Raw genomic sequence first — 25095 nt, 5'->3', positions numbered from 1 at the left:
TCTGCAAATACAGTCACATTCTGAGGTACTAAGGGTTAGGACTTCAACATATGAATTTAAGGGATGAATACAATTCTGACCATAACAATGAATAAGTCTGTATACACAGAATGCCCCATTTTCTAAACTGAGGTATTGTGGTAGAACCAAAAATCCTAGATTGAAAGTCTGAGTTCTAGAGTTAAGGAAAGATCTTAGAGATTATCTAATCCACTGATTATTGACCCTTGCCACACAGAAGAACTTTTAAAGCACACCAATGCCTGGTCCCAGACCCAGATATTCTGCTGAATTAATTTGCAGTGGGACCAGTCATGAGTATTTTGAAAAAACTTCTCAATCATTTCTGAGACCTGAGTAGAGAATCACTGATTTTAGACAAATATTTCCCAAAGGTGGTTAGAGAATCACCCAGAGGTTTATTAAAATGCAAATTCCTACACATGGGCCATTGCTGTCTTCATTCTGAATCTCCAGAAATGGAGCCAAGTCTTTTTTAACAGTTGCCCTAGTAATTATTATGAACCCAAAAGTCTGAGAAGCTCTGATCTAGTCTAACCCTCTCATTTTACAGGTGAAAAGGCTGAGGCTTGGAGAAGTTAGTTCATGCAAGGTCACACAGCTAGAGAATGGCAGAACAAGAAGGAGATTAGATGTTAGATCTGAAATCTAATCTAATTTTTAGCAGGATTCTCTGTTCTAATATAGCACTGTATGGACATTAAAACGATCCTGTAGCTCTGGTCCCATTATTAGACTGCATCTACCCTTGAATTCAGGCGTGTCCTGACAAACTTAGAAGCTCAATAGGGCAGGCTCATTACAGTTATATTTCCATTAAAAATGCATTCCAGGAGCCTGTATTGTGTTCAGGGACAGTGTGCAACTTCAGAACTGATGGGTTATTGTGAATACTGCATTCCTCCTCCACGATGCTGCCAGGCTTTGCTGGCCATCTCTTCAGATTTAGGCCTGAGTCCTAGGTAGAAGCTGTAGTAACGAGTTAGCAAATTCAGGGAGATGAAGCCAATGGTGGAGACTGTTTCCCTGGCACCAGTAGCTTCTGCAGCAGGAGTTGGCTTAGAATCACTCACCTTCAGAAAGGCAGCCTCTGTGCAGGCATCAGCAGAGAAGCAGCAGTGGTTGATTGGTCAGCTGGAAGAGAGCAAAGGGGTAGCTCAAGAGATTTTCAATTCTCCTGCTATTATCCATCCAAAATCCATGGGTAAAGAGGGCTTTTAGGAGCTTGGCATCAGAGTATGAGTTGGTGAAGGCCGTGAACACACGTATACAAATAAGTTGTGACATGATTTTAGAAAACCTAATGTATCGAAATCCAAAAAATAAAAATTAAACCCCTCAGGGGGTGATGATCCATGAACAGTTAAAAATTTTTCCATAAAGATTTAGCTTAAAGGTTTTCTTTAACAGAGGCTTTCTTATGCATTTATATTTTTTTGTTGTTCAAAGTGACCCAGACTTGAGTGAGAAAAGAACAGCAAAACGTAGACATGTTATGAAACACCGGAAATGGAAAAAATCGATCTGAAACAAAGATAGAGCATCACTGAAGAGTTTTTTTAATTTAATGTATATTTATAGCACTATCATTCAATTTAGCCTCAGTATTTCAGAAACAGAGCAATTTTCTAGACTGAGGACGCACACATTTTACTTTAAGTTTCTATAGGGCTGGTTGCTGTTCTAACCCCTGCACTGTATTTCTCAAAGAGTGCATCGAGAACCACCTGCTCTAGAATCACCTAATGATTGTTTAAAATGAAAGATTCTGGGCCCCTCATGAGATCTACTCAATTTTTGGAGGTGAGTTTGAGAATCTGCATTTTTAACAGCTACATAGGTGATTTAGAGATTTCTCTCTCTCTCTCTAGGGCCTCTTTAATCCCAAAGATATTACTTTTCCTCTGCTCTGGGAGCTCTTAATAACTCTTTGATAGAAGAGTAATGATAGAAATGATAACTCTTTCTATCATTTCTGATGAAAATTTCTGGGAATGTGAGTTTCTGGGAATTACTTTCTTTTGGAGTTGTTCTCTCACTGAGTCAATGAAATTGTGAAGTTGTTATCAGAAGTCCTCTTTTTTTCAGTATCTTTACCTGATTTTCCAGTTGACTATGCTCCTGGGTCCCTGAACAGACTGTTGTAAACAACCGATATGACACGGACTCAGAAACTGTACATATTAAACTTTAAATTTCTTCTCCTGAAATGTGTTCAAAGGAAAGCCACCATCCCAGAAAAGAGAGAAATTTGTGCTATCTGAAATCCCAGGTTCCTGTTTTTGAGCTGCTATAAAATTGCCTTAATACCAAAATAGATGTATTTTGAATATTTAAAGGATTTAAGAAATTCAGATGTGAGCTGCTGGCAATCTTGTAACTTGATGAAACTTGTCTTACCATGCTATTATCTTTACTATGTGTGGAATTAGATTTTTGAAAGGTAGGTTTTCTAAATATCTCCCTGGTTTTAAGTTTAGACATGTTTGCAAGCTTAATAAACACTTTCAAGTGCAGTCTCAAAATCAAAGATCTCTGATTTGAAAGCAGTTTTAGGCATTATCACCCCCAAAGAGAAGTACCTCTGCATACCAATGTCTCATCTTTCCTTAGATTGTTCCAAAATTAGAAAGTAAGCCCCAAAAAGCAAATGGAGGAAAAAAATACCTTCAAGTCAATTCAAATTTTTTCTTCCTATTTATTCATACTGGTGGGAATCTTCTATACCATCTCTTTGCTGGAGGGGAAAGGACTAAGGGAGATCTAATAAAGCCATAAGGCAGAGGCAACTGAGGATGAGAGGTTCTGAGATGGAATTCAGAGGGCACATTAAATGTCCATGAAGATAAACTTCATGGCATTCACTATTTACCTCTATCCAGCCCTGCTAAAGCAAATAGTTTAACTTACACTCTCTCCAAAAGGATTTTAATGGAAAAGTCTGATTTACCCCTCTTTCTAGGAGGGACCCTGCAGTAATATTTCCTCCCTTTTTTTTCCCCTCCACCTCCTTTTTGGACCCCCTGAACCTAGAGAATCCTATGGATACTAAGAGTTTTCTAACTACATGATTTGCATCATTTTGGGGGCTGGGTGTCGCTGTTTGGCTATGTTTTTCTTTTACAAAGACCCAGTGAAATCTTGCCAGAGGGGAAACAGATCTTACTTCATTTGTTTGTCTGGGAGGAAAAAAGTCATCAAGTGCTTTCAAATGCTTTTTTTTTTTTTTAAAGTTGCACACTTCACCAAAAAGGTTACTAAATACTGAAAAGTCTGCTTTGAGTTCTACAAACAATAGTGTAACACGGGCACACCCAGCTGAGATGAATCCCCAGAGAAAAGTGTAATCATGCTACATTTTCCCAGATACCAACCCCAAAACAAGATGTGCTCTGGGTTGCTGGTCAAGGGTGGACCTGTTTTCTGGATTTCTCCCCTGAAACTCACAGTCCTGCTTTTCTCCAGAAAAAAAAAAAAAAAAAAAAGAGAGGGGGTGGTGAAAGAAATTTGGAATTGGTGGCTAGACATCTGAAAAGAAGTGAAGGGACAAAGAACTGATAGAGTTAGTTACTTTTCTCCCATGATTTTTTCTTCCAAACCTCATTCCTGTTCTTGGTTTACAAAGGCTCTTAATATTTCCCTGAAGAATTTACTCCCTGGAAGATTTGGGAAAGAGAAGAAGATAGTGTAGGTATTCTTCAAATCTCCATTTTAAAAGAGGGGAAATGTACAATAAAATAATGCATTCTAGCTCAAGGTCCATTTAAAAACACTAAAACATGTGAGCTGGAGTCAGGGCCCCCTTCTAATGACATTGACTCATGGTTTAGTATCATTCATGGATCCCCATGATCTGCAGACCCAGAGTTGTCTTCATTAAGCACTGAGACATCTTTCTAAGCAAGATGCCCTTTGTTACACAGTACTCAGGAAGAGAAATGGGCTACTCTTCTGCATTTTGATCATCTTTTCTACAGCAAGGCAAATTATAGCTAGGACGCCTCTTATAGACCTTTTCATTCTTAGTGTTTTGATTGCATATAATTTTTAAGTGCTCGGAACACATTGTACTTATAGTTTAAGATTATTCTAGCTAAGGCAATTAAAACTACATATCCCTGGAGGGCTTGCTTGATTTTATTTCTCAATTATTTTTTTCAGTGACCCTTCTGTAAGTTTGGGACATAAGGAAGAAGCATTGAGTAGTTAAATACATAGCCACAAAATGAAACCAGCTGTTACTCCCACCTGTGCTTAAAAATGAGCAAAGATCATTAAAGAAAGTCAAGACCACAAAAGATTTCTTATAGAGGTTCCTGAGGATTTCTTATAGAGGTCCCTGACCACCTGAGGAAGATAAGTTGAGGCTAAAAGCATATCTCTTTCACCAACTGCGAAGTCAATCATGTATAATAGTATCAAAGCTTCTACATGAATGATTTTATTTGCTTTTCAAGACACATCTGTGTGATAAACCCACCGGTAGTATTATTCACAAGTTCCAGTAAAGTAAACTGAGACACATAGATGGAAGGATCACAAAATTTGGACAGGCTTTCTGACTTAGGAGCCACTATTCTTTCCATTACATTCTGGTATTGCATCTCAGCTTTCTGTTCCAAGATGACAGCCATCCCAACCACACAATCCTAAAACTTGATGGAGTGGGACTCTTAGGAGGCTTCCTCCTGGGTAGGTTGTGAGAATTAAACCAAGTCAACATATGAAAAGTACTTAGAATAGTGCCTACCAGTTCTGTGTCTATGTGTGTACTAAAATGGATATGTACATTTGTATATATGAATACATATGTGTGCACACAATATATACATATATGTGTAAATATATACTATGTATGCAAACATGCATACATATATATTCCAGTACACACACACACACACACACAACTTGAAAAGATAAGTAAATATACATTATCTCATAACCAGGTTAGCTATTCAAGTAGAAATACATATATATTCCAGTACACACACACACACACACAACTTGAAAAGGGATAAGTAAATAACCATTATCATAACCAGGTTAGCTATTCAAGTAGAACACCTTACCAGACCTCTAACCCTAGAGAGTTTTTAAAAAGAATTTTTTATAAGAACTTTTACTTCAGGTTCTTCATCCTCTAGTCCTGGAGAACAGACATGTTTCTAAAAAGTTTTAAGTCCAATTTAAAATAAGAAAAGCAAAATTTGCCTTAGGAATAGGATCTGTGAAGCAGAGAGGCTGAGAGTGCCCCTCTGCCTGCCCAGCCAGATTATGGAGCCAGCAGGCACTCAGGTCCACCGGCCTAACACTTATGTTTCTGCCTCATCATTCTAGGCTTCATGGCCCACCTGTCAACCAAAACGCATTTGGAAGAGGAAAAGGAGGTGGCCCAGCTTCTCACCCATCCCCAGTTCAGCTTCTGGGCTGAACTGGGAATGGTGTGAGGTATTTCTACACCCCCTGGAGGTATTTTTGCACCTTCAAGGGACGACAATATTTCCAAGCAAGGCCAAAAGCACATCAGTTCAAAAATCAGGACGGCTGCTTCCTCTCCTAGGAGGAGCTGTTCAAGAAGCGACACACGTAAGTGTATGTGTGTGTGTGTGTGGGGGGGGGTCTGTCTGGGCGGGTACTGGCACTCGCCCATCTCTTTGAAAACCCGGGTAGGGTGTGCGGTAGTCCTCAATGCCCAGTAAATGGACAGTGCAGTCTCCCGTTGGTCTGGTGCGACTACCATAGGAGTGGGTTGCCTGAATGATTGAGAATTATCAACGAGGGGTTTCCTAATAAAACTTCAGGAAAGATCTCAAATCTCCAGAAGCACTTAAGAGAGGGAAAAGAGCGTGGAAGTCAGGAGGGATCGAGGGAAGGGGAAATGGGAGATACCACAGAACGAGACAAACGATTCCAGAATATGGGATTGGGCAAGGGGAGAAAAAAGAAATCTAAAGCCTTTTTTAGACTTGCGCGTGGATCCTCGGTGGCCGCGCTTGCCCGCGCTAGGTCGGTCGGTCGGCGATGATTCGCTTACGCGCCGAGTCTCCGCGCCGCCGAGGGCTGAGGGCTGCCACAGACCTGGGCTTGTGCCCCTCCCCAAGGGCATCTGCCCGGGGCACTGCAGACCAATCGTGGACTCCTCCACCCGAGCCGGCTGCACGGTGCTAGCGGGAGGAAGGGAGTCTGGGCCGATCATGGACATGGATGGAGAAAGAGAGAAGCCCCTGACTCACGAGGCGAGGCCGCTTTGGGGCCCTAGGAGTCGGGGGAGGCGTGCACTTCCTGGTCGTTTTCTGGGTATGACGGTGTCCCAGGTTTCTGCGCTGGGGGTCACGCTCACTGGACAGGGCGCTTAAAGAGATAAGCTGCGGGGAGGGCAAACTTAATAGAGGACGGAAAGCGGGCGCACAGCGGTTCAGAGACGGGAGTGGGAGGGGGAAATGCGCCACGCCGCTAGAGCCCTGTCCCTTCACCTCCGCCGAGGCGCCCGACTGAGGCGGCTGCGGAGGCACGTGCTCGAAACGGGCTGGCCCGCGGGCGCGACGGCTACACAAGGTACTCTGGGCCTCGGAGAGCCACAGAGCCTGGGAGTGGGCCCAGGACCTTGGGAACTTTCCCGGGTGGGTCCGGTTTCGGTCTCGGCTCTCCAGCGCCTGCGAACAGGTGCAGAGATGTGCGTGCATTCTTTCCCCAACCCTTCGGTTTCCGCAAGCCTGTACGCGTAAGCTACACTGTGCAAGCTCATCTTGGGAAAATAGAGGCGTCCCCCCTCGCACTCGCAAACGCCCAAAGAGGAGAGGGGTTCGCAATCCGCACAGAGAGCACCCTTGGAGATCGCAGACGCTAGGCGCCGGGTCAGTCTCAAGCATTCCGCCCCTGACTGGGACACAGCAAATGCTGGTGCGGCAGCCGCTTGAGTTGCCTTTTCCCCAGTCTTTAGGACGTGCGATTTCGGCAGGCACTCGGAGGTCAGGCCACCAGCCTGGACTTCACGGCACCAGCCTGCTCCAAGCCTGCATGACCCCGTGACCTTGTTTCCTCCGCAGCTGGGGGCAGACATTTACGCCTACGGCTTCAGCCAGCAACCTCAGCTAGCTTGGCAGATGAGTGGGGTTATGGGATTTTAGAAACTCTCATTTGACAAAGTTAAGATACATCCAAAAGCTTGAAAATGCAACAGTAAAATAAAACATTTCTCAGTTTGTCTTGGCTGAAGGCAAAACTAGCTTTGGGCACCCTTCCCCTACTGCTTCCCGCCAAAGAAAGTCTTGTAGGCAGACTGGTCAGCAAAACTGCCCAGCCCTAAAGTGTCTGCCATTAACACACCTACCTGGATGGCCTGGGCAATTAGCTCAGCCAAGGCTCGTCTTTCTTCCTGATTGTGTGATTAAAATTATGACCATATAAAGGAAAACACAGGGGGAGCACAAAATTGTCTACATGAGTCCTTCAAAAAATAAGATTCTACACTATGGGGAAGTCTTTTTCAAAAAGCAGTGTTTACTTACTGTTTCTGTAGACCTAAGTTCATCTTTGAATCCCCACCATGTAATAAAACTAGTGAAAGGAAGATTCTGGAAGGATGGGACAGAAACAAAGGGGCATTCCAGGTTTTTTGTTTGTTATTTGGTTTTTGTTTTTAAGTTAGGCCCCAGGCAACCTGGGTTGGTTGGTTGGTTTTTAAGAAACGTTTGCTCTAGAGATCCACTGGTGTTTCAGGCATGGACAATTTAGTCAGCCTCTCAGGCATAGTGGTTTAGGGATCTCTTGCAGCCCACCTTCCATTTACCTCCAAATTTCTTTCTCACTTCTTGCCATCAAATTTACTCCAAAGCAATCTTGGCCTTTTCTCTAGAAAGCCCCCTTTAGATTTAATTGGAGCCTGATTAGACCATTAGAAAAAACAATTCTCCAGTGCCAGAAGTGCTTTAAAGACAGCAAACCTATCTCACTCATTGTACAGGTAAGAAAACCAAAATGTAGGTAAATTAATGATACCAATAATGATGCAAGGTCATACTAGTCATGCAGAGAAGAGTTAGAATGGGAATTTTGGACTGTTCTTCTCATCACACTTTGCTGGGGCTTAGTGTTTCAGATCACCCAACTGTTGCCTAGGAAAAGTGAGATCAGGCCTCAAAGAAATGTAGCACAAAAAGTACTTGGATAATCTTAAGAAAGTCAACCTGCTTTTCCCACCAATCTTGGTCACACTATGGATGCATCTCTTTGCCTTACCCCTGGTCTCTACCTGCCTAATGGTAACTCGTTATGTAGTCCGCTTAAGATAATGAAGGCTTCAAAATCCTTTTAGGGAAAACCATCGAAGGCCTGCAATGAGACCTTGTGCAAGTTTCACATTTCATACCTTTTCACACATATCCTTCTTCTGACATAGGGGAGGGTTGGCAAGATGTGAAGGAAGGAATTACAAACGGGAAAGAACACCTCTTGTGATAGATAAAACAGTGTAATATTGGTTTCTAGAGCACCTATGGAGTGACTCTGAAGATATCCATGGATTAGGTACATGCTACCCTAAGACCTAAAGGATCATCATTCATTTGGTTTTGCATCTAATGGTTTCTGGACATACCACATACACCTACATACAAACACTCTGTTTCAGAACTGTTTTCAGTATATGAAGAGTACAGAGGAACATTTCATAAGACGAAGGGCAGGGAGAGGAGGAAAGTTCTCAAGGTCTTCTGTATTGTAATGCTCCAGGGCTAGTTTTTTTCCAGAGGCTGTGCAGCTGTTCAAGTCTGTGCAGGGAAAACTGGGCCAATACATACACTACCATGGCCATTTCACCTTGGTTTCTAAAGAAGCTCTCCATATGGTCTCTTAATGGGTAATGACAGAAAGCTGAAGGGTTCTAGAGCACAAAATACTCTTCCATGTAAGCATCACTAGTAGAACCTAAAGTGGGCTTTTCACCTGGTCTCCCTGATCCAGGTCTGAAAATTATTTGTCTTTGGCCACTTGTGAAAATGCTAGTTATCCTGCTGCTGAAAAGAATGATGACATCCCAGGGACAGGTTAGCTTCATGGCAGGCATCTTTCTTTAGATGATTTGTCCTTTGATCAAGATGCTCAACACTCTCCAGATAAAGATTTTCCAAATAATAATCAAACTTTGTCTTCTCACCTTTAGGCTCAAAACTGGCTTAGAGTAAATAATGCAAGTGGGGTAGGGTTTATCGTTCCTCTGTTCTGCAGTTTCTTCCCCTTCTTTTCGGGCACTCAATGAAAATATATGGTATCTACTCAGAGTGTAGCCCTTAGCTACAAAAAACATTTTAAAACACCTTCCCAATAATTGCTTTGAAGAAAATAGTCATTTATTGTCAAAGCATCCAACATATCCAGATAATCTATATAAAGTTTAATAAATCTTTCCAGGGATAAAAGAAACACATAACTATTCAGACTCCATTTCACTGGCACAAAATTACACTTTGTATTAAAAGGAAATACATATTTACATAATGATGACATTCTTCATTGAAGTCCATAATCATTTCATGATACATGCACTTCCCCCTGGAAACTTAAATTGAATGGTGACCCCCTTTTTATTTGTTTTGCTTATTTTTGTAGGAACACAAACTGTAATCAAGAGATGCAGAAAGCATCTCACCCTCCTCCTTTACTTTATATCTAAAATAAATTTTGCCCTTACATATTATTCCATCTAAATCGTAAGTGCTTAATAATTTAAGTAGAAACGTATGACAAATGCATCAATATGTTGCAATATATGACATTTTAAAAAATGTACTTTGTTTTGGGGAAAGTGAAAATACGTGCATTCAAAAGAAAACCTCTTAAACACCCCACCCAATCAAAAATCCACCATCTTGTCTCCTGTGTGTGTGTGTGTGTGTGTGTGTGTGTGTGTGTGTCTGGGTGCGATGTTTCAGGTCACAAGGAGGTGGCGGATGTCCTCGTGTGTTTGCTCCTGCAGGGCTCGACTGTGCGTGTGCGCGCGTGGAAAGCTGGAGTCCTTTCCGTGTCAATTATGCGAGGTCATGTGCCTGGAGAGGTGGTGGCGCTCCCTGAAGGACTCGTTGCAAATGGGGCACTTGAGTTTCTCCTCCCGTCTGCGTTTCACCAAGGGCTCCATGGCGTACTCCTTTTTGTGATGAGACCTCATGTGGTACACCAGGTCGGAGGTCATGCGGAAGGAGGCATTGCACTTGGCGCACCAGTTCTGCGCGGGCAGACACAGAGAGGTGAAGGAGGGCGGCAGCAGCGTGAGCGCCGAGGGCAGCTGCAACTGCAGGGGCCCCGCGGCCGCAGCCGCCGCGGCCGCCGCGGCGGCGGAGCTCTTGGGCCAGAAGGCGGTGGCGTAGAGGAAGGGGCTCTGTTTGGGCAGCCCGCCGCCGCCGCCGCCACCGCCACTCGGCAGGGACCCGCAACCTCCGTTCAGGTCCGCAGCTCCTTGGAGCTTCACGGCCAGAGGATCGGAGGCGGCGGAGTACAGTCTGGTGGGCCCCACACCGTCTCCGGGGTGGCAGGGCTCGAGCGCGCTCAGCTTCTGGCCCAGCACCAGCGGGGACAGCTGAGAGAAGGAGCGCGCCGGCTGCGAGAAGGCGCTTTTGCGCTCGTCCGACGCGGCGCCCTGGCCGCCGCCCGCCCCGCCCGCGGCCCCAGCGCCGGCACCGCCCCCTGCGCCGTTGCCGCCCGCGCCGCCCAGCTGCTGCACCGAGGTGAAGGCGCTGCCCCGCGCCGGGCTGCCGCCCTCCAGCCGGCCGGGCAGCGCTCCCCCGGGCCGCGGGGCCAGCAGCTTCTCGGAGCCGGCCGGCGACGCGGCCACGGGCGTGGCGGAGCCTCCGCCGCCCGCGTCGTGCTCCTCGGCGGCCGTGCTCCCGCCGTCGGCGGCCGCCTCCTCCTGCACACCGGCCGCTCGGGCCACCTTCTTCACCTCCACGAAGGCGCTGCGCTTCGCCTCGCCTGTCTCCGGGCTGGGCGGCGCGAAGAGGCGGCTGTTCTCTTCCAGGCCGAAGTAGCTGCCCGAGGCGCGGTACTGTTGGGGCGTGCACACCAGGTCCTCCTTGGAGGCGGGCGGGGGCCGCTCGGCGAAGCGGCCCCGGCCCCCCACGAGCCCCGCGCAGCCGCCGCCGCCGCCGCCCTCCGCCGCCTCCTCCGGGAATTTCCTCTTCCCTTTGCCCACGCCCGCGGCATTGCCGTCGGGACTCAGCTCCGCCTCCTGGTGGTCGCTGCCGCCGCTGAGGCTCCGCACAGGGGAGCAGCTGCTGGCTCCCCCGGAGTTCTCCAGCTCCCGCGCCAGGTTGTGAAAGTCCGTGGACGGCTTCGCGCTGCTGCCGCCGCCGCCAGCCGCAGGCGGGTTACCGCCCTCAGGGGAGGGGGCCGGGTAGTGGTGGACCGGGCCGGCTTTGCAGAACTTGGGGCTGGGACCCAAGGGTGCCTCCTGCGGCTGCGCTGGCTGCTGGTCCTTGCCGCCGCCGCCGCCCCCGTGATCCTTGGTGCCCACGCCGCTGCTTTGCTCCTCTCGGGGGCTCACATCAACGCTGTGAAGTCTCTTGGGGCAGCGGAAGCGCAGATGCGCCACATAGGGAAACTCAAACTGGAAACGTTGGCTGCATTCCAGGCATGTGTAAGGGGACGACCCTGCTTAGTGAGCAAACACCACATACACACAATTGCGCGCGCGCGCGCGCACACACACACACACACACACACACACATACCACATGATTACTCAGCATCGTCTCTAGGCAAGTTTGCCATCACCCCCTTCACAAATCCACCTTCGCCTCTCAGGGCCTGAGTGCCTGAGTACAGAACATCGTGAAAGACCCGATCTAACTTTCCCTCCTGATTTGGGGGGAGTGCAGTCATTAAGCCAAGCGTGCCCCGAGTTATCCTCACCTAGCTGTCCCAGCTTCATTCCGGACTATATCTCAGAAGCTCTCTATGAGGCACTCCAAGGGAGGAAAGGCGCGCCGAGGCGCCAGAGTGAGCCCCGCCGCTCCCTGCGTCGCTACCCCGCTAGCTAAGGGCCCAGACGCAGGTCGAGAGCCAACCTACCATTCATTTTGCTGTGGGATCTAGAGGGGCAGAGCAAGAGTAACTCAGTCAGTTCTTTCCCGTACCAAACTAATAACTCCTCATCTTTGGCAATCCTGCGGAGAGAGCGGTAAAACAGCTGTCCGTTTTTTATGTAGGCTTCAAGGTTCTGCTCTTCTTTATCTCTGGCTGATTGGACCAAACGTAGCCACATCAGACCTTCTGAGGAACCATTCGCCGCTGAGGTGTCTACCTACAGTTTAGAAAAAAAGAAAGAATACAAGAAGGAAGGGGATGAGGGAGGGAGACTCGTGAGAGAATGAAGCCACAGGAGCCAGGGCCATTTCCTCTGTTATTCTTTCCCAAAGAATTATCTGAGGTCAAGCTTCCAAAAACTTGACCCGAGTTGATATCCATCCTCACGTTTGTGACCGGCAGGCAAGATAACGTTCCTAGAAAGCTGTATCAATTATGTAGATTATTTAAGTCGTCATATATTGGTTGAACGCCAAATTAGCAAATTTCTTCTTACAATTCAAATTAGTGTTAACCTCTTGAGAACTGATTGCTAAATTATCCCACGTTGCAAAAGTATGGGGAATTTTCTTTGTTTTAGAAGTAAAAAGCAGGCTTAGGTTTTAAAAATTATTCTGTGGCATTCACTCATCTTCCTAATTTTGGCTTAAACAATTAATAGTTCTTTGTCAAGAAAGAATAGGAAGTGAGAGGACTTTTCACACTCAAACATATGACTTTAATGATGTTTTATTGTCAAAACATTAACATTTTTATTTAAATACAAACTCTAGGCACTAGCTAGCTTAACCAGAAAGAGTAATATTCCAGGGAACAAGAGGCCTCTGGGATTGGAAGGCAAATGCACCCAATATTTATAATAAAAGTACTTATAGCAAGTACTTAGTATGCAAATAGCCTCAACCCTAGTGAAACCTCCCAGAATGTTAAGGAAGTGGTGTTCATCTCCAGGAAAGCCCAGAATTGAGGCACTGATTTAGACATATCTGGCATTCAAAATCAAATTTTGTCACTTATTTCGGAAAATCAGTTGACAATACTTCTGAGTTTAATTTTCCTTTTCTAATTTTTGGTGTGTAAAATAGAATGGCACGTATCATTGCATTTTCTACATTCAGAACCTGTCTCAGCTTGTCATTAGAATGGCTCTTAGTCCATATTCAAAAGGATATTACCTTCATAACCCTACACAGCATCGGCCAAGACTTACCCGGAAGATATAAGGGACGGTTCTCTTGTCGGTGGACTTCAGAGCTATGAAAGCTATGCTGTCGTACAGGGAAGTATGGCTCAGGACGCAGGGACCGAATATAGCATTCTCAGGGATGTCGCAGGTGGTGTAAACGCTGGTAAAAATATCTGTCAGACATTGTTGGACAGCTTTGGCATCTCCATCCCAGATGCCTCTCTGGATGCCCGAATCCTCCATCACTGAAGACAGATACACAGGACAACTGAAGCGAGTTACATTACTCCTTTTGCCTCTCTGAATCCAGGCAGAACGTTTTGACTACTAGACAGATTTTTCTTGAATTTGCTTGGCTTTTGCATCGCTCTTATTTCAAAAATAAAGCCAATGGCAGATTAAATCTGGCATATTACAAAGATGCCAACGAAGAGTACTTTCTTTTCCTTTAAAAATTAAAAAAAGAAAAATTGTGATGGGGGAGCTCAGAGCGGACTGAGTGCTAGAGAGAAAGGAAAACTGGGCTAGGAAAGAGAATGTCGCTTTTTTCATTACCTTGGGGGAGGATGGGGCAGGATGGGGGGAGGGAGAAAGAAGAGAAGAACAATAGGATTTTTTACTAGCCTATAGACTTTCCAGACTGAGAGAAACTTCTAACCCTTGGGAGAAAGCTCCTCTCTTCTACTCTTATGTATTGAACTGGGCGCCGGGGAGCTGATTTTATTCTATTTTTTCTTCCAAAGAGGGGAGCACCATTAGCGAGCAGGCGGAGACAGCGGAGCATGGCGAATGGATTTCAAGTAGAGTGTCAGGGCCACTGATTCCATGTCAGCTAACCTTTCTCTGCAGCCCACAAGAGGGGACGTGTGTCTGCTCATTACCATAATCCAACACTGTCCCTCCGAGGGCTTTAATTAAAAGCAACAAGCAGAGGTAATTATTTTTTTCTCGACACGCTTATTTATGGATGAGGGTGAATCCCAGTCACCTTGTTATACAAGGGGCTGGATAGAGTCGCAGGTGCCTCATGAAGTGTGCAGGTATAAGGCAGGACTGAAGGGTCCCCAGTCTGAAATACCGCATGTGTCTTGATTGGCGAATGCTCACTCCCCCAGATAGGACCTTGTCTGGGCAAGAGGGGGCAGCCCCGCTTGAGTAGACCTCGGTGGGCTCTCCAGCTGTTTAATCCGCAGTAATTCAGAAAGTGATGCCCCGATGGAGAGGTCTCTATTATTAAGCTGTCATAAGGAGACATTTTCCTTTCTTTGTCACTGGACACCCCCCCCCCCACAAGACTTATCATTAAACAAACAAACAGATATTTAAAATTTAAAGTGGCTTTAAACTGACTGCATTGTTTACTCTTTCTGACTGATTAAAAGATTCCTCCAAGTTGGTTTTTTTCCCTAATAACGTCTCCATAGGCAGTTATTTAAGTATATTTTGTACAATTTAAGTAGCAGGAAAGGGAAACCTAATTCTTTTCCTAAGAAGCTGCTCTTCATGGAATAATATTAGTCATGTCCATTTTTATCTTAATGTCTATTAACCAATTAATCTTGCAAATGTGATTACAAGGTAGTGCTTTTATTTTTTTTTTCTTTCCAGCTAACAGAACATGAAACTTTGGTCAGCCTCTTTTCCTTTCACTCTGCTACATCTCCCAAATGTCAAGTATGGGCTGTATATGCCAGGCAGGAATAAGAGAAAATATCCATACAGTAGAAACTTACTTTATTGTGCTACAGCATCTATCCCTGGGCATTTTACCCAACACAAGGTAGCCCTTCTGATTTCCAACTGCAAATTTAAATACATTTTAAAAAATCCCTCAGAATCTCTTAGAACCTCCTTTTCAACGGAATCCTATTCTCTCCTTTTCAATTTCCTCAATTCAGCGTTTTATGCTCCAATTTTTCTCTTCCTTTTAAAAGTCTCTTTCACACAAGCGTTTCATTGTGCCGAGAGGTCGCCCCGTCACTTCGGGCAACAGCAGGGACCAATCATTAAAATGCAGTTCTACCTAACAATACGGTGAAAAGATCCTCGCTACGCCGCGCTAATAGGGGTTCGCGTCGCCGCGGCGGCTGCCACGAGCCTCGAGTCGGTCACAATACAGCTGGGCGAGAGCCTGGGCTCTGCCGCCCGCGCGCGGTCGCCTTTGCCACCTAACCTTTCACAGTTCTGCATCCTCCTCTAAGCCCGGGTTCTCAGACGCCCGGGGGATCCTCCCAGAGCCCGCTGGGCTCGCCGAAAGCCGTCGCTGCCGCCGGCCGCTCGCCCTCCCCCGTAGGCAGGCATTGTCTGGCAGCCGCGCGCTCCCCAGTCGCTGGCTTCTTCGCCAAAGGGCTCTCCACCCCTCCTCCCTTTGTATAACCCTATTGGCAGTAGAGATCCCGTCAATAAATTATCCCCCCCCCTTTCTGGATAATGAGAAGACGGAGGACAAAATTTTCCACTCTCCCCATCAAACCTGCCTTCCTCCCATCCTCCTCTCCCATCAATGCAAATAGCCTTACCAGGAATAAGGTCAGGATCAAATCGCCCAAATAAGGCCACCTGGAACCGGGAGATGCAACCGAGTGTTTCTTTTGACTACTGTATCAGTGTATTTCCATGTCAAGAGGTGTTGGTGTTGCTGTCTTGTAGGCTCTGCCTAAAGAGAGGAGAGAGAGATGGAGAGACGTGGAGAGAGAAATGAGAAGAGAGAGAGAGAGTGAGTTGTACAGATGGACCCGATGCAGTGACTGACTGGCACGCAGACACACACTTTTTGTTTGCTGCACATAATCTGCCCAATGACGCGTGACAGCCCACGTCCCCTCCCTTTAACTCTTTGCTGGTCTGGGCGCTCCCTACGGCGGCGCCGCCTGCCTGGAAACGTTCTCTCCGGCCTGCCCGCGCCCCGCAGCCCCGAGCGCTTTCCCCAAGTGGCAACGCCTCTCCGAGCGCGGCCCGGCCCGCCTCCTCCTAAAGCCTCGGCCCTCTGAGAGTGGTGGTGGTGGTGGGGATCAGTTCTGGGGTCGGAAAGGGAAGTACCGAAAGACCTGGAGAGGGTCTTTTCCCGTTTCACTTGGCACCTGGAGAACCTCTGGCTGACAGCTGGCCACTCAGCGCGCGCACGGATCGCGCGCGTATTGCCTGAGTCTGAGTTCTGTGAAGGGAAAGGGGGCTGCGATTTAGCCCCGAGGGATTCTTTGGCCCTCCAGCCGCGGCTGACACGAGCAGCTAGTTGCCTGGGGGTGATAAACCGGCGTCAGCTCTCTCCAGGAGCGCTCACACTACCAAGCCCTCACGAGCAAGATTCAGAAAGGGTGCGCTTTGGTGGGAACTTGGCTCAGTCTTTCCTTGAACACGGAGATGGGAAAGAGGGATGGAGTAGGGACGCCCCCAGACCTCCGAAAGGGATTTACAAGGGTCCTTTGGTCCCAGCACACACTTACCTGGGCGGGAGAAGGGGTGAGGAGGGGACTGGTGGGAAAAACCCAGGTTACGGGACTCAAGCTTTTCCGGCTCTTGCGCCTTCAGCCTGGCGCGTTCTGCATAATCCCCAAGGGGGTCCCTTGCTGGGGAGGCAGGTAGTCTAAGCACCCCCCCCGGGGGTGGGAAGGGTGAGTTAAAGTAAAAATTATTACCGAGATGGGCTCCGGAGAGCTTTTCACGTCCAGCAGGTGGTGGAAGAGTGGATGGAGTGGCCGACGCCGTCTCGGGAGCCTCGTTTGTGCGCTAAGCCACTTAGAGGCGCTGGCTGGCCCCTTTAGCGCAGCAGCTGATGCTAATGACTTGAGGTCTTTAACAGCCTGAAAGTTGACTCCTTCAACAGGGGCCTGCAACACATTTTCGCTGGGGGATCTCGGGGCTCGTTTTCGACATTTAACTCTCTGCTCCAAAGGGAAGAAAGACCTTTGAGTGGTATAGACAGTCCCACTCCTTCAGCCTCATCCACAACACCACTACATTGAAGACTGGGCAATCAGTTAGCGTTAGGATAAATCGGACGTGGAGCCGCTACAGTGGACAAAGCAGAACCAAGACTTGAGGAGACAGCCTAGTTTTTAGCCAGTGTTTAAATAAGGTAAGTGGATTGGGGGTTGACAAAGAGCAGCCTAAAAGGAAAAGGTGTGTGCAGTGTTACTCTGATGCTCCTGTGGCTCAGACCTCCCTCCGGAACCCAGTGGGGCAACCAGGCACGGAGTGCCTTTCTTCGCTGGCGCCTACCATACAAGGAAGCCTGGAGAGGATTTTGCAGAGGAGGAAAAAAAAAAAAAAAGTGCGAGGAATTTCCCACCGAATTCTCCTTTCTCTCTCTCTGCCTCCCTCCCTCCTTCTGTCTCTCTCTCTCCCTCCCCTTCTCGTTTCATCCGGCCCCCACATAAGTTCTGAGTCCTTCTGATCAGACAGAGCCGTTGTCTAGGATTAAGCTGGGACTTGGAGAAAGAAGGGTTGCAAAATCCCCATATACTAGGAAGTAGAGGAAGAACTCTCCCTTAAATTTTCAGGTTAGCTATTGAGTTTTCAAAGAAACCTTCTCAAACTACAGTTGTCTTTCATCTTAACATATCATTTCTCTTATGCACATGTGCACACTTTAAAATAGTTTGCTCAAGGGCAACTCACATAATGACCAAAGCTCAATGCTGAGGGCTCTCAGATGTCTCTATATAAGAATCTGCAAGGTATTTAGTCACCAATTGGCTTATACATGGATGCTCCATTCATTACTCCCCCCATCTCACTCACACACATGCATCCCCCCCCATCGCTTGTTTAAAGAAAGGGTGATGGGATTAGAAATGTCAAAAGAATTGCCTCAAACATCTGAAAAATAACTTGCAGTGTTGAAGAATTCACTTAAGTGAATTCAGAGAAGGAAAAAGTAAGGGCAGGTGACACACAGGTGTAAACAACAGCAAATTAAGATACAGAAGTAGCCATAAGAGGGTTGTGGTCCCTTAGAAACTACAGCAAAGGTGTGTGTGGGGGCAGGAGGGAGGAGTGCTGTGTCTTCGAACCTAATTCCTAAACTGTAGAACAAAACACTCCTTAGGGCCTTCTTTTGCTTTTTGTTTGTTTGTTTTTGCTTTTAAAAGAGAATAGGAAGTTTGCCTTTCCCAGAAAAAGTCATCAGTCCATGCACTGACACTTTTTAAAAATCCTCTTACATATTGTAAATTTAAAAGCATCCACCCCAGAATATAAGCATTCTGGAAAACCTTAAAATCTAAATGGCAGGCATTTTTCTTTTCCCTGGCCTTTCCTTTCTTAAATATAAAGGGCACTTAGACTATGTCTCCTTTGAGGTACTGAAACCTAGACTCCAATTTGTATAAAATAACAGATGTTTCTGGTACTTAAATTGGGGGTGAGGGAGCTTGACTTTCCAAATCTCAAGCTAGAAAATAACCAAGATTCTATATATCAAAGAGGGGAGAGATGTATTGAGAATCTGGCCATCAGATGATATTTCCTCTCAGTTTCACCTACCTGCCCCCTAATTAGATTACCACTGCTGATTTTAGATATAAATCCCCAGATAAAAAATTTCCTACATTTTATGAATCCAACCAACTCTTTGTCTTATGTATTAAATGATTCACACAACAACCACAAACCCACAAATATAGGTAAGAGTAAGTTTGAAATTCCTACTTTGAGGGTTTCCCAGTACTTTAAGTGATACACATTTCGCTAGGTAATATAAATGGTCTAAATGAAAATTGTTAATTGGAGGTAAATAAAATCTACAGATTACTTTTTTTTAAAAGAAATTTATGGGCTAAAATGGTGCATAAGCCACTTTGAAATCATTCTGCATTATTTCTTACTGGAATTCACTGGTACTAAATGAAGAGTTGAGGCATTTATTCAGCCTAAAACAATACTATAAACATGCATCTTGGTCAATAGTTTTATATAATTCACATGGAACAATGGGTTTATGCAAATATTTGGAGCTCTTTTCCCTGGGATTTTATTTCCAATTAAATGATTAGAGTGATGACTATGAAGAGTGAAGGTATTTTTGCCTTGCCCCACTTTAACAAGGCTTCTTGCAGTTATGGCAAAAAATACATGTGTAGACAACTGCAGTATTGTTTTAGAAGAGAAGGCTGGAGAGAGGTTGATGAATGATTCCCGAGGTGGTGCCTTTTATGATCTAAGTGAGAGGGTGGAGAAAGGGTAAGAAAGGAAATCTGATTCTTGAGAGCATTAGAATGGAAATGTCATTTCTCCTCCCAGGGTAGAGAAAGGGGGCCCCAAATATCTCAACTTCTGTAATAGGAAGCAGGTAAAGTCTCTACGAATAACTCACTCAGAAGGATTATTACTTTATAAGAATGAAAACACATTATTTTTCTTTCTCTATCACTTTCTAGGTCCTGGCTCATCCCCCTCTAATTGTATCACCAAAGCACTACACCAGCAAAGGCTCAGTTTAAAAAAAAAAAATATATATATATATAATATTATATATATTTACACACTGGAAGACAAGAGGATGCCAAAGAAGCAGATAGATGGTGGAGACTTTTTCCTAAACTTATGAATTTCCTACAGAGAGGTCTATGGAAGGGGCTATGAGGACATTGGGGGAGGCAGAGAAAGGAACTTCATGGAGGGGTGTTGCATTGCCCTAGCCTCACCAAGGAGGGTAAGGAACTTTCTAAGGGATAACTTGGAGGCAAGAAGAGGCAGACTTGCTGAGCTGGATAATGGTTTACAGGGATGGGGAGGGGGCACTTTGTTTTTTATAAGTATTCATGGCAATTTCAGTATGGGTCTGTTCCTCACCAAGAGTTACAGTTGGTTCAATAGGTCATAAATGGTTTCCCAGGCTCACTATTGGACAGCCAGAGACTCAAAGGATGGATAATTTTGTAGCCTGTGAGGAGGGGACTCCAGGCTTCCAACTGCAGGGATCATTATTCCTGACTCACATTTTTCTCTTTTCAGCTTTTCCTCTTTCTCAATAAATGGTAACTGTTCTTAATCCTGCTGCTACTAAAACTATCATCATTATAGTTATAAACTACATTTCTCAAGTTTAAAACCTTCTCTCTGAGGGATCTCAAGTTCCACTTGCCCTTCCTTCTGTTGGAGTTCAGCTTCAAGCTGAATAGCCTTTGAGAGCTGTGTGTAATTCATTTTCTCTCCTGGATCTAAGTTGTAGTCAGCTGGCTTAATGGCTTCTGAGAGTGACTTCCAGCAGGGCAAGCAAACTGTGACAATATTGAAGGCAACTACTACAGATCTGAAACCAATGCCTCATGCTCACCTATGTGAATGTAACCTGTGAACCAGATCTAATATGCAGCATCCTGACCCCCTGGATTCTCCCAGATTTTATACCCCTCCCCAGATGAGTATCTAGAGATCTAGCAAGGAATTTTCTGTCAAATCCTCAGGCTACAAAGTCTTTCCCAGAATCATACACACAGCCCTTGAATGTATCTTAGTAGGAGGAGTAGGGTAGGAGGAAGGAAATGTAGACAGGGCATAGTCAGCCCCTCTGAGCCTCTCACTCTCTGGGCCAGGCTTTCCAGGCAGACAGGGGACCAAGGGGGTGTCTAGCAGTCTCAAATTGGAGGGAACATCAGATTTTGAGAAGAGTGACTCTAGGCCTTAGGAATGTCACCAAGTTGAGAGGCTCTACATCAAATTTCTTTCCACAGCCAGGAGAAGGGGCATGATCCCAATACTCAGTAGTACCTGAGTTCCACCTCTTTTCCTCTTTATTTTGGGGTGTGTGCAATTCCTGAGTTAAAAGAGAGGTGCTTATTGAAACAGTGGGTTCATACTAGGCAGATTCGACTCCCTGGAACCTGGTTGAAGCTAGTCCTCTAAAGTATGGACTTAAGTTGTAAATTAGGCTGCTGGGGGATGAGCAGCATTCTCTCCTGGGAAGGGGGCCTAGTCAGAATGCACACATGCCCGGGACTTTCTAGCTCAGAATCTGTCCATGGCATACTTTCCTGAAGCCTGAGGAGAGACATCTGATTTTCTCTAAGGAAAAGAGAGGCAAAAAAGAAAAGGAATGAAAAGGCTTGGAGGAGTAGATATCAATCAGTGACCACAACAGTGATGATTCACATTTCTTTGTTAGAGCCTTGGAAATAGTTTCATTTTTTCCACAAACTATGTTCTCATACCCAAACTGCTTCCTGGTCATCTTGCAAATTGGATTGAGTGAAAATTATCTTTTACGATTTCAATTCAAATTAAGTGCAGGTATTCCATGATTTAATCCAGGGGTATTAATCTAGCATCAATGGGGGAATGTCTCCCCAAATATTATATGGAAGGCCTATAGCTTTTAACAGATTTGCATACGCACTAAAAAACTACCAGAGTAGGTTTTCTTCAATTCTAATACTTGGAGAAGTGGTCTCTTAAGGAATTCAAAGATCAGCTTGTCACAAACAACAGTAATAGCGACACTATTATAAACAATATTGTATATACTTTACAAAGTGGCAAAAATCATAGGCAGAGGGATTGAAACTTATATTTGTTCTCTTGTACCTACTTATTGAAAAGCCAATTCCCACATTGATTTGCTAGTCTTCTGGTGATGTAATATAAAGGTAACCAAGATATAATTAATAACATCCTCTAAAATTTTAAGGAAAATCCATATTTTAAAAATAACTAATATCCAGAATTGTCAAACAAATCATTCACAAAATCCTAAGAATAATAAACATATTGACTTTAAAGACCTGAATGTTCAGTTTCCTGAAGGCCTAGAATTCAATTTAGGTCTGAACAATTTTATACCTGATCAGACATGGTTGTGTGTGTGTGTTTGTGTGTGTGTGTGTGTGTGTGTATTACAGAGAGAGATTTTTCTTGGCTGCATGTCTACAAAGCAGTCACTTCTCCTTGTTGCATGTTTTCATGTAAGATGGTTTTGAGAAAATGTGTGAAGTCATATAGGAGAGCAATTGGTCTTGGAGAAGCAAAACAATAGAGTTCTAAAGAATATATTTTATACATATGATTTTCGTAACAAGTACCTTGTGTATGTGATCAGATGCCTCATAGCATTATCTACATGCTAGAGTCAGTTTACCTGAGGCACTAGGAAGTCAACGTTTCCAGGGATCCTCTGAACTTGGGAAAATGTCCTGGGGAAAGTCAATGCTCTGAGAGTGTGGCCGGTTCCATTTCTTACCTGGGGGACTGAATTAGTTCTTCTATCCCTAAAGTCACTGACAGCTGAGTTTGGGCCCAACGTTTGGGCCTCAAAGCAAGGCAGGGAAGTGCTTGCTAGCCGCAGACCATTCCTGATGTCTGGATCTCCTGTGTCTATGTCTCAGTAGAGTTAAGAGTACAGAGAAGGCCAAATGACAGAGACGGGCTTAGATGTGGGCTAAGGAGGTCTCCCTGCGAGGGACCCAGGGAGGGCATTACCCGGACAGTATCACAAAGGGCAGACAACACTCCCACTACATTTGGGATGAGTCACCAAGGAGTGACACTGGACAGGACCTGGGAGGAACCAAACAAGCCTTCAGAGGAGGGTTACTCTTTTAGAAGCAGCGCTGGCAAACCAGGAACGTGGGGCAAGAAGAAGCCACGCAGCGCTCTCAGCGCGCGACAGACACGCCCTGGACTAAGCTGGGAGCAAGTGGAGTTAAGCCTCCTCTCCTCCAAGGTTTCCGTGGTCTCCAACCTCCTACCGCCTCCGCGGAATTAGTGCCAACTCTGGCCTCCTGCTAAGAGACTGCTTTCCGTGTGGAAAGGCTTCCCGAGCGCTGGGCTTTCGCATACACCAGCTCCCTCCCTCCCATTCCCCCGGCCCCCTGCGCAGTCCTTGGCCGCCGCCGGCCCCCCCCCCGCCCCCCTTTCCCAGGGCACGGGGTCTGTGTTCTGATGTCTCACTAGCTGGGCTGCCAGTGGCCTCTCCCAGCCTTGGATTTCCTCCTCAGGCAGGCTAAGGCTGGCAAGAGCTGCCTCCGGGGCGCGGTAAGGACTCGGTGAGGGAACAAGGGCGAGCGCGCTTTTGAAAGCCAGTTGCTGAGCAGATGGTAAGGGATTACTTCCAAGGGCCGGGGTTAGTTTCATTTCATCCTTGGCCATCCCAGAGAGGTCTCAATGCCTTCATTAAGGAACATTCTCAGACGTCTAGGGAACTGACCCAAGCATGACCAACAACTCAGGTTTAGGCCGCAACTCCATCAGGGCAACTACCTGTGTTCGAATCCCGGCCCGTGACGCTTGGCAGGTAATTTAACCTGTCCGTGCTTCAGGCCTTCCTCTGTGAACCGAGGGTAATAAAGGCAACTCCGTTCATGAAGTTACCTTGAGGGCCGACTTGGTATTTAGCAAGCGCAGAGAACACTGCCTGACACACAGTAAATACCTATTTCAGTGCTGGCTACTGTTACTAACACTGCCTCAGCTTCCTTTTCAGAACATTTAAGAATCGTATTGTGCACCCGCCTTCAAAGCCACTCAGTGAAGGCTGAGGATTTCTCGATGTTTCTAGGAACACCGGAAGGAGGTACTGGAGGATAAAATAAGCAGGCGGGAGGAATGTGTCCAGGTGTTCAGGAATCCCTTCTACGGCCAAAGGAAGGGCCCAAACAGACTTTACGGAAGAGCGAGCAGTTTTCGGCCGGGAGGCTGGGAGACTGGACTTCTTCTATCCCTCATCCCGGCCGTGAGTCCTTTCTTTAGACCTGGCAGCGGCGCAAGTTAGAAACGCAGGGAAGTCCGGGCACTACGACCCGGTGGGGTGAGAAGCCTGTGAACGCATCGCTGATTGCCTCAAGTGCCGCAGCCAGAAAGGCAAAGCCTGGCCGGCCAGAGAAACCTGAAGCCTGGCCGGCCAGAGAAACCTGAAGCCTGGGCCGCCCGCTCCCACCAGGGCTCAGGGCCTCGGAGCAGCGCGGCCCTTCTTCTCCCTCCAAAGGCCGGGGCTCAGCTGAGGCCCTCGGGAGCAGGCGGGCCCGGAGGCAGGGTGGGCATCCCTGGACCTCCCCTACACACCCTAGCCTGGTCAGCGCTGCGGGACGGGGCGTTGCCGCCGGGGCCTCAGCCTCGCGGTCCCGCCCAGGCCCCGCCCCGCCCCGCCCCGTACGCCCGCACGCGGTAAGCCTGGCCGGCCAGAGAAACCTGAAGCCTGGGCCGCCCGCTCCCACCAGGGCTCAGGGCCTCGGAGCAGCGCGGCCCTTCTTCTCCCTCCAAAGGCCGGGGCTCAGCTGAGGCCCTCGGGAGCAGGCGGGCCCGGAGGCAGGGTGGGCATCCCTGGACCTCCCCTACACACCCTAGCCTGGTCAGCGCTGCGGGACGGGGCGTTGCCGCCGGGGCCTCAGCCTCGCGGTCCCGCCCAGGCCCCGCCCCGCCCCGCCCCGCCCCGTACGCCCGCACGCGGTCTGCGCGGGGCCTTGTGGGCCGCGCGGCCGACGGAGCCCAGTCTCTGGGGCGGCGCTGCCGGGCAGAGCCTTCTCCCTGGGCCCCGCCGGCTTCGCGCAGCCGCAGCCCTTAGCAGGCGCGGTCCGTTTGCCCCAGGCCTACAGTCTCACGCTCTGCGAAACCTCTTGCCCGGGCAGGGACAGATAACAGAGGTCAGTGTGGGCTCTTTCTTCTGAAGGGTCCTGGAACCAGTGGTTAAGAGGTCAACATTTGGGATCCTGAACACTTATGTTTGAACGCCAGGTCTGCAGTCTACTAGCTGTGTGTCTTTGAGCAAATCACCTAATCTCTCTGAGCTTTAGTTTCCTTATTTGGAGAATAGCAAAAACACCATTTGTCTCATAGGGTGGCTATGAATATTGTAAAAGCAAGCCTGGGTTCAGAACCCAGCT

General features: G+C 46.9%; 1 protein-coding gene across 3 annotated transcripts; it reads right to left on the bottom strand.

Moving 5' to 3' along the window:
• Positions 1–9463: 9463 nt before the first annotated feature.
• Positions 9464–16031, bottom strand: PRDM8 (PR/SET domain 8). 3 transcript variants are annotated; one of them, XM_028491525.1, is made up of 4 exons: positions 15802–16031; positions 13307–13527; positions 12082–12313; positions 9464–11664 (listed from the first exon to the last, which is right to left on the bottom strand). In XM_028491525.1, the coding sequence occupies exons 2-4, from the start codon at positions 13523–13525 to the stop codon at positions 10043–10045; spliced, it is 2073 nt and encodes a 690-aa protein (XP_028347326.1). In that variant the 5' UTR covers positions 13526–13527; positions 15802–16031; the 3' UTR covers positions 9464–10042. The 3 variants fall into 3 exon arrangements, with proteins under 3 accessions (XP_028347326.1, XP_028347325.1, XP_028347328.1); XM_028491524.1 differs by lacking the exon at positions 15802–16031 and adding an exon at positions 15016–15081; XM_028491527.1 differs by lacking the exon at positions 15802–16031 and adding an exon at positions 15016–15081 and having other exon boundaries at positions 9464–11661.
• Between the last annotated feature and the right edge of the window lie 9064 nt (positions 16032–25095).

The sequence above is a fragment of the Physeter macrocephalus genome, chromosome 7, assembly GCF_002837175.3.
Source record: "Physeter macrocephalus isolate SW-GA chromosome 7, ASM283717v5, whole genome shotgun sequence".
In the NCBI taxonomy this organism is placed as follows: domain Eukaryota; kingdom Metazoa; phylum Chordata; class Mammalia; order Artiodactyla; family Physeteridae; genus Physeter; species Physeter macrocephalus.
The sequence above is the reverse complement of the archived record's forward strand: the minus strand, read 5'-3'. Positions and strand labels throughout refer to the sequence as shown.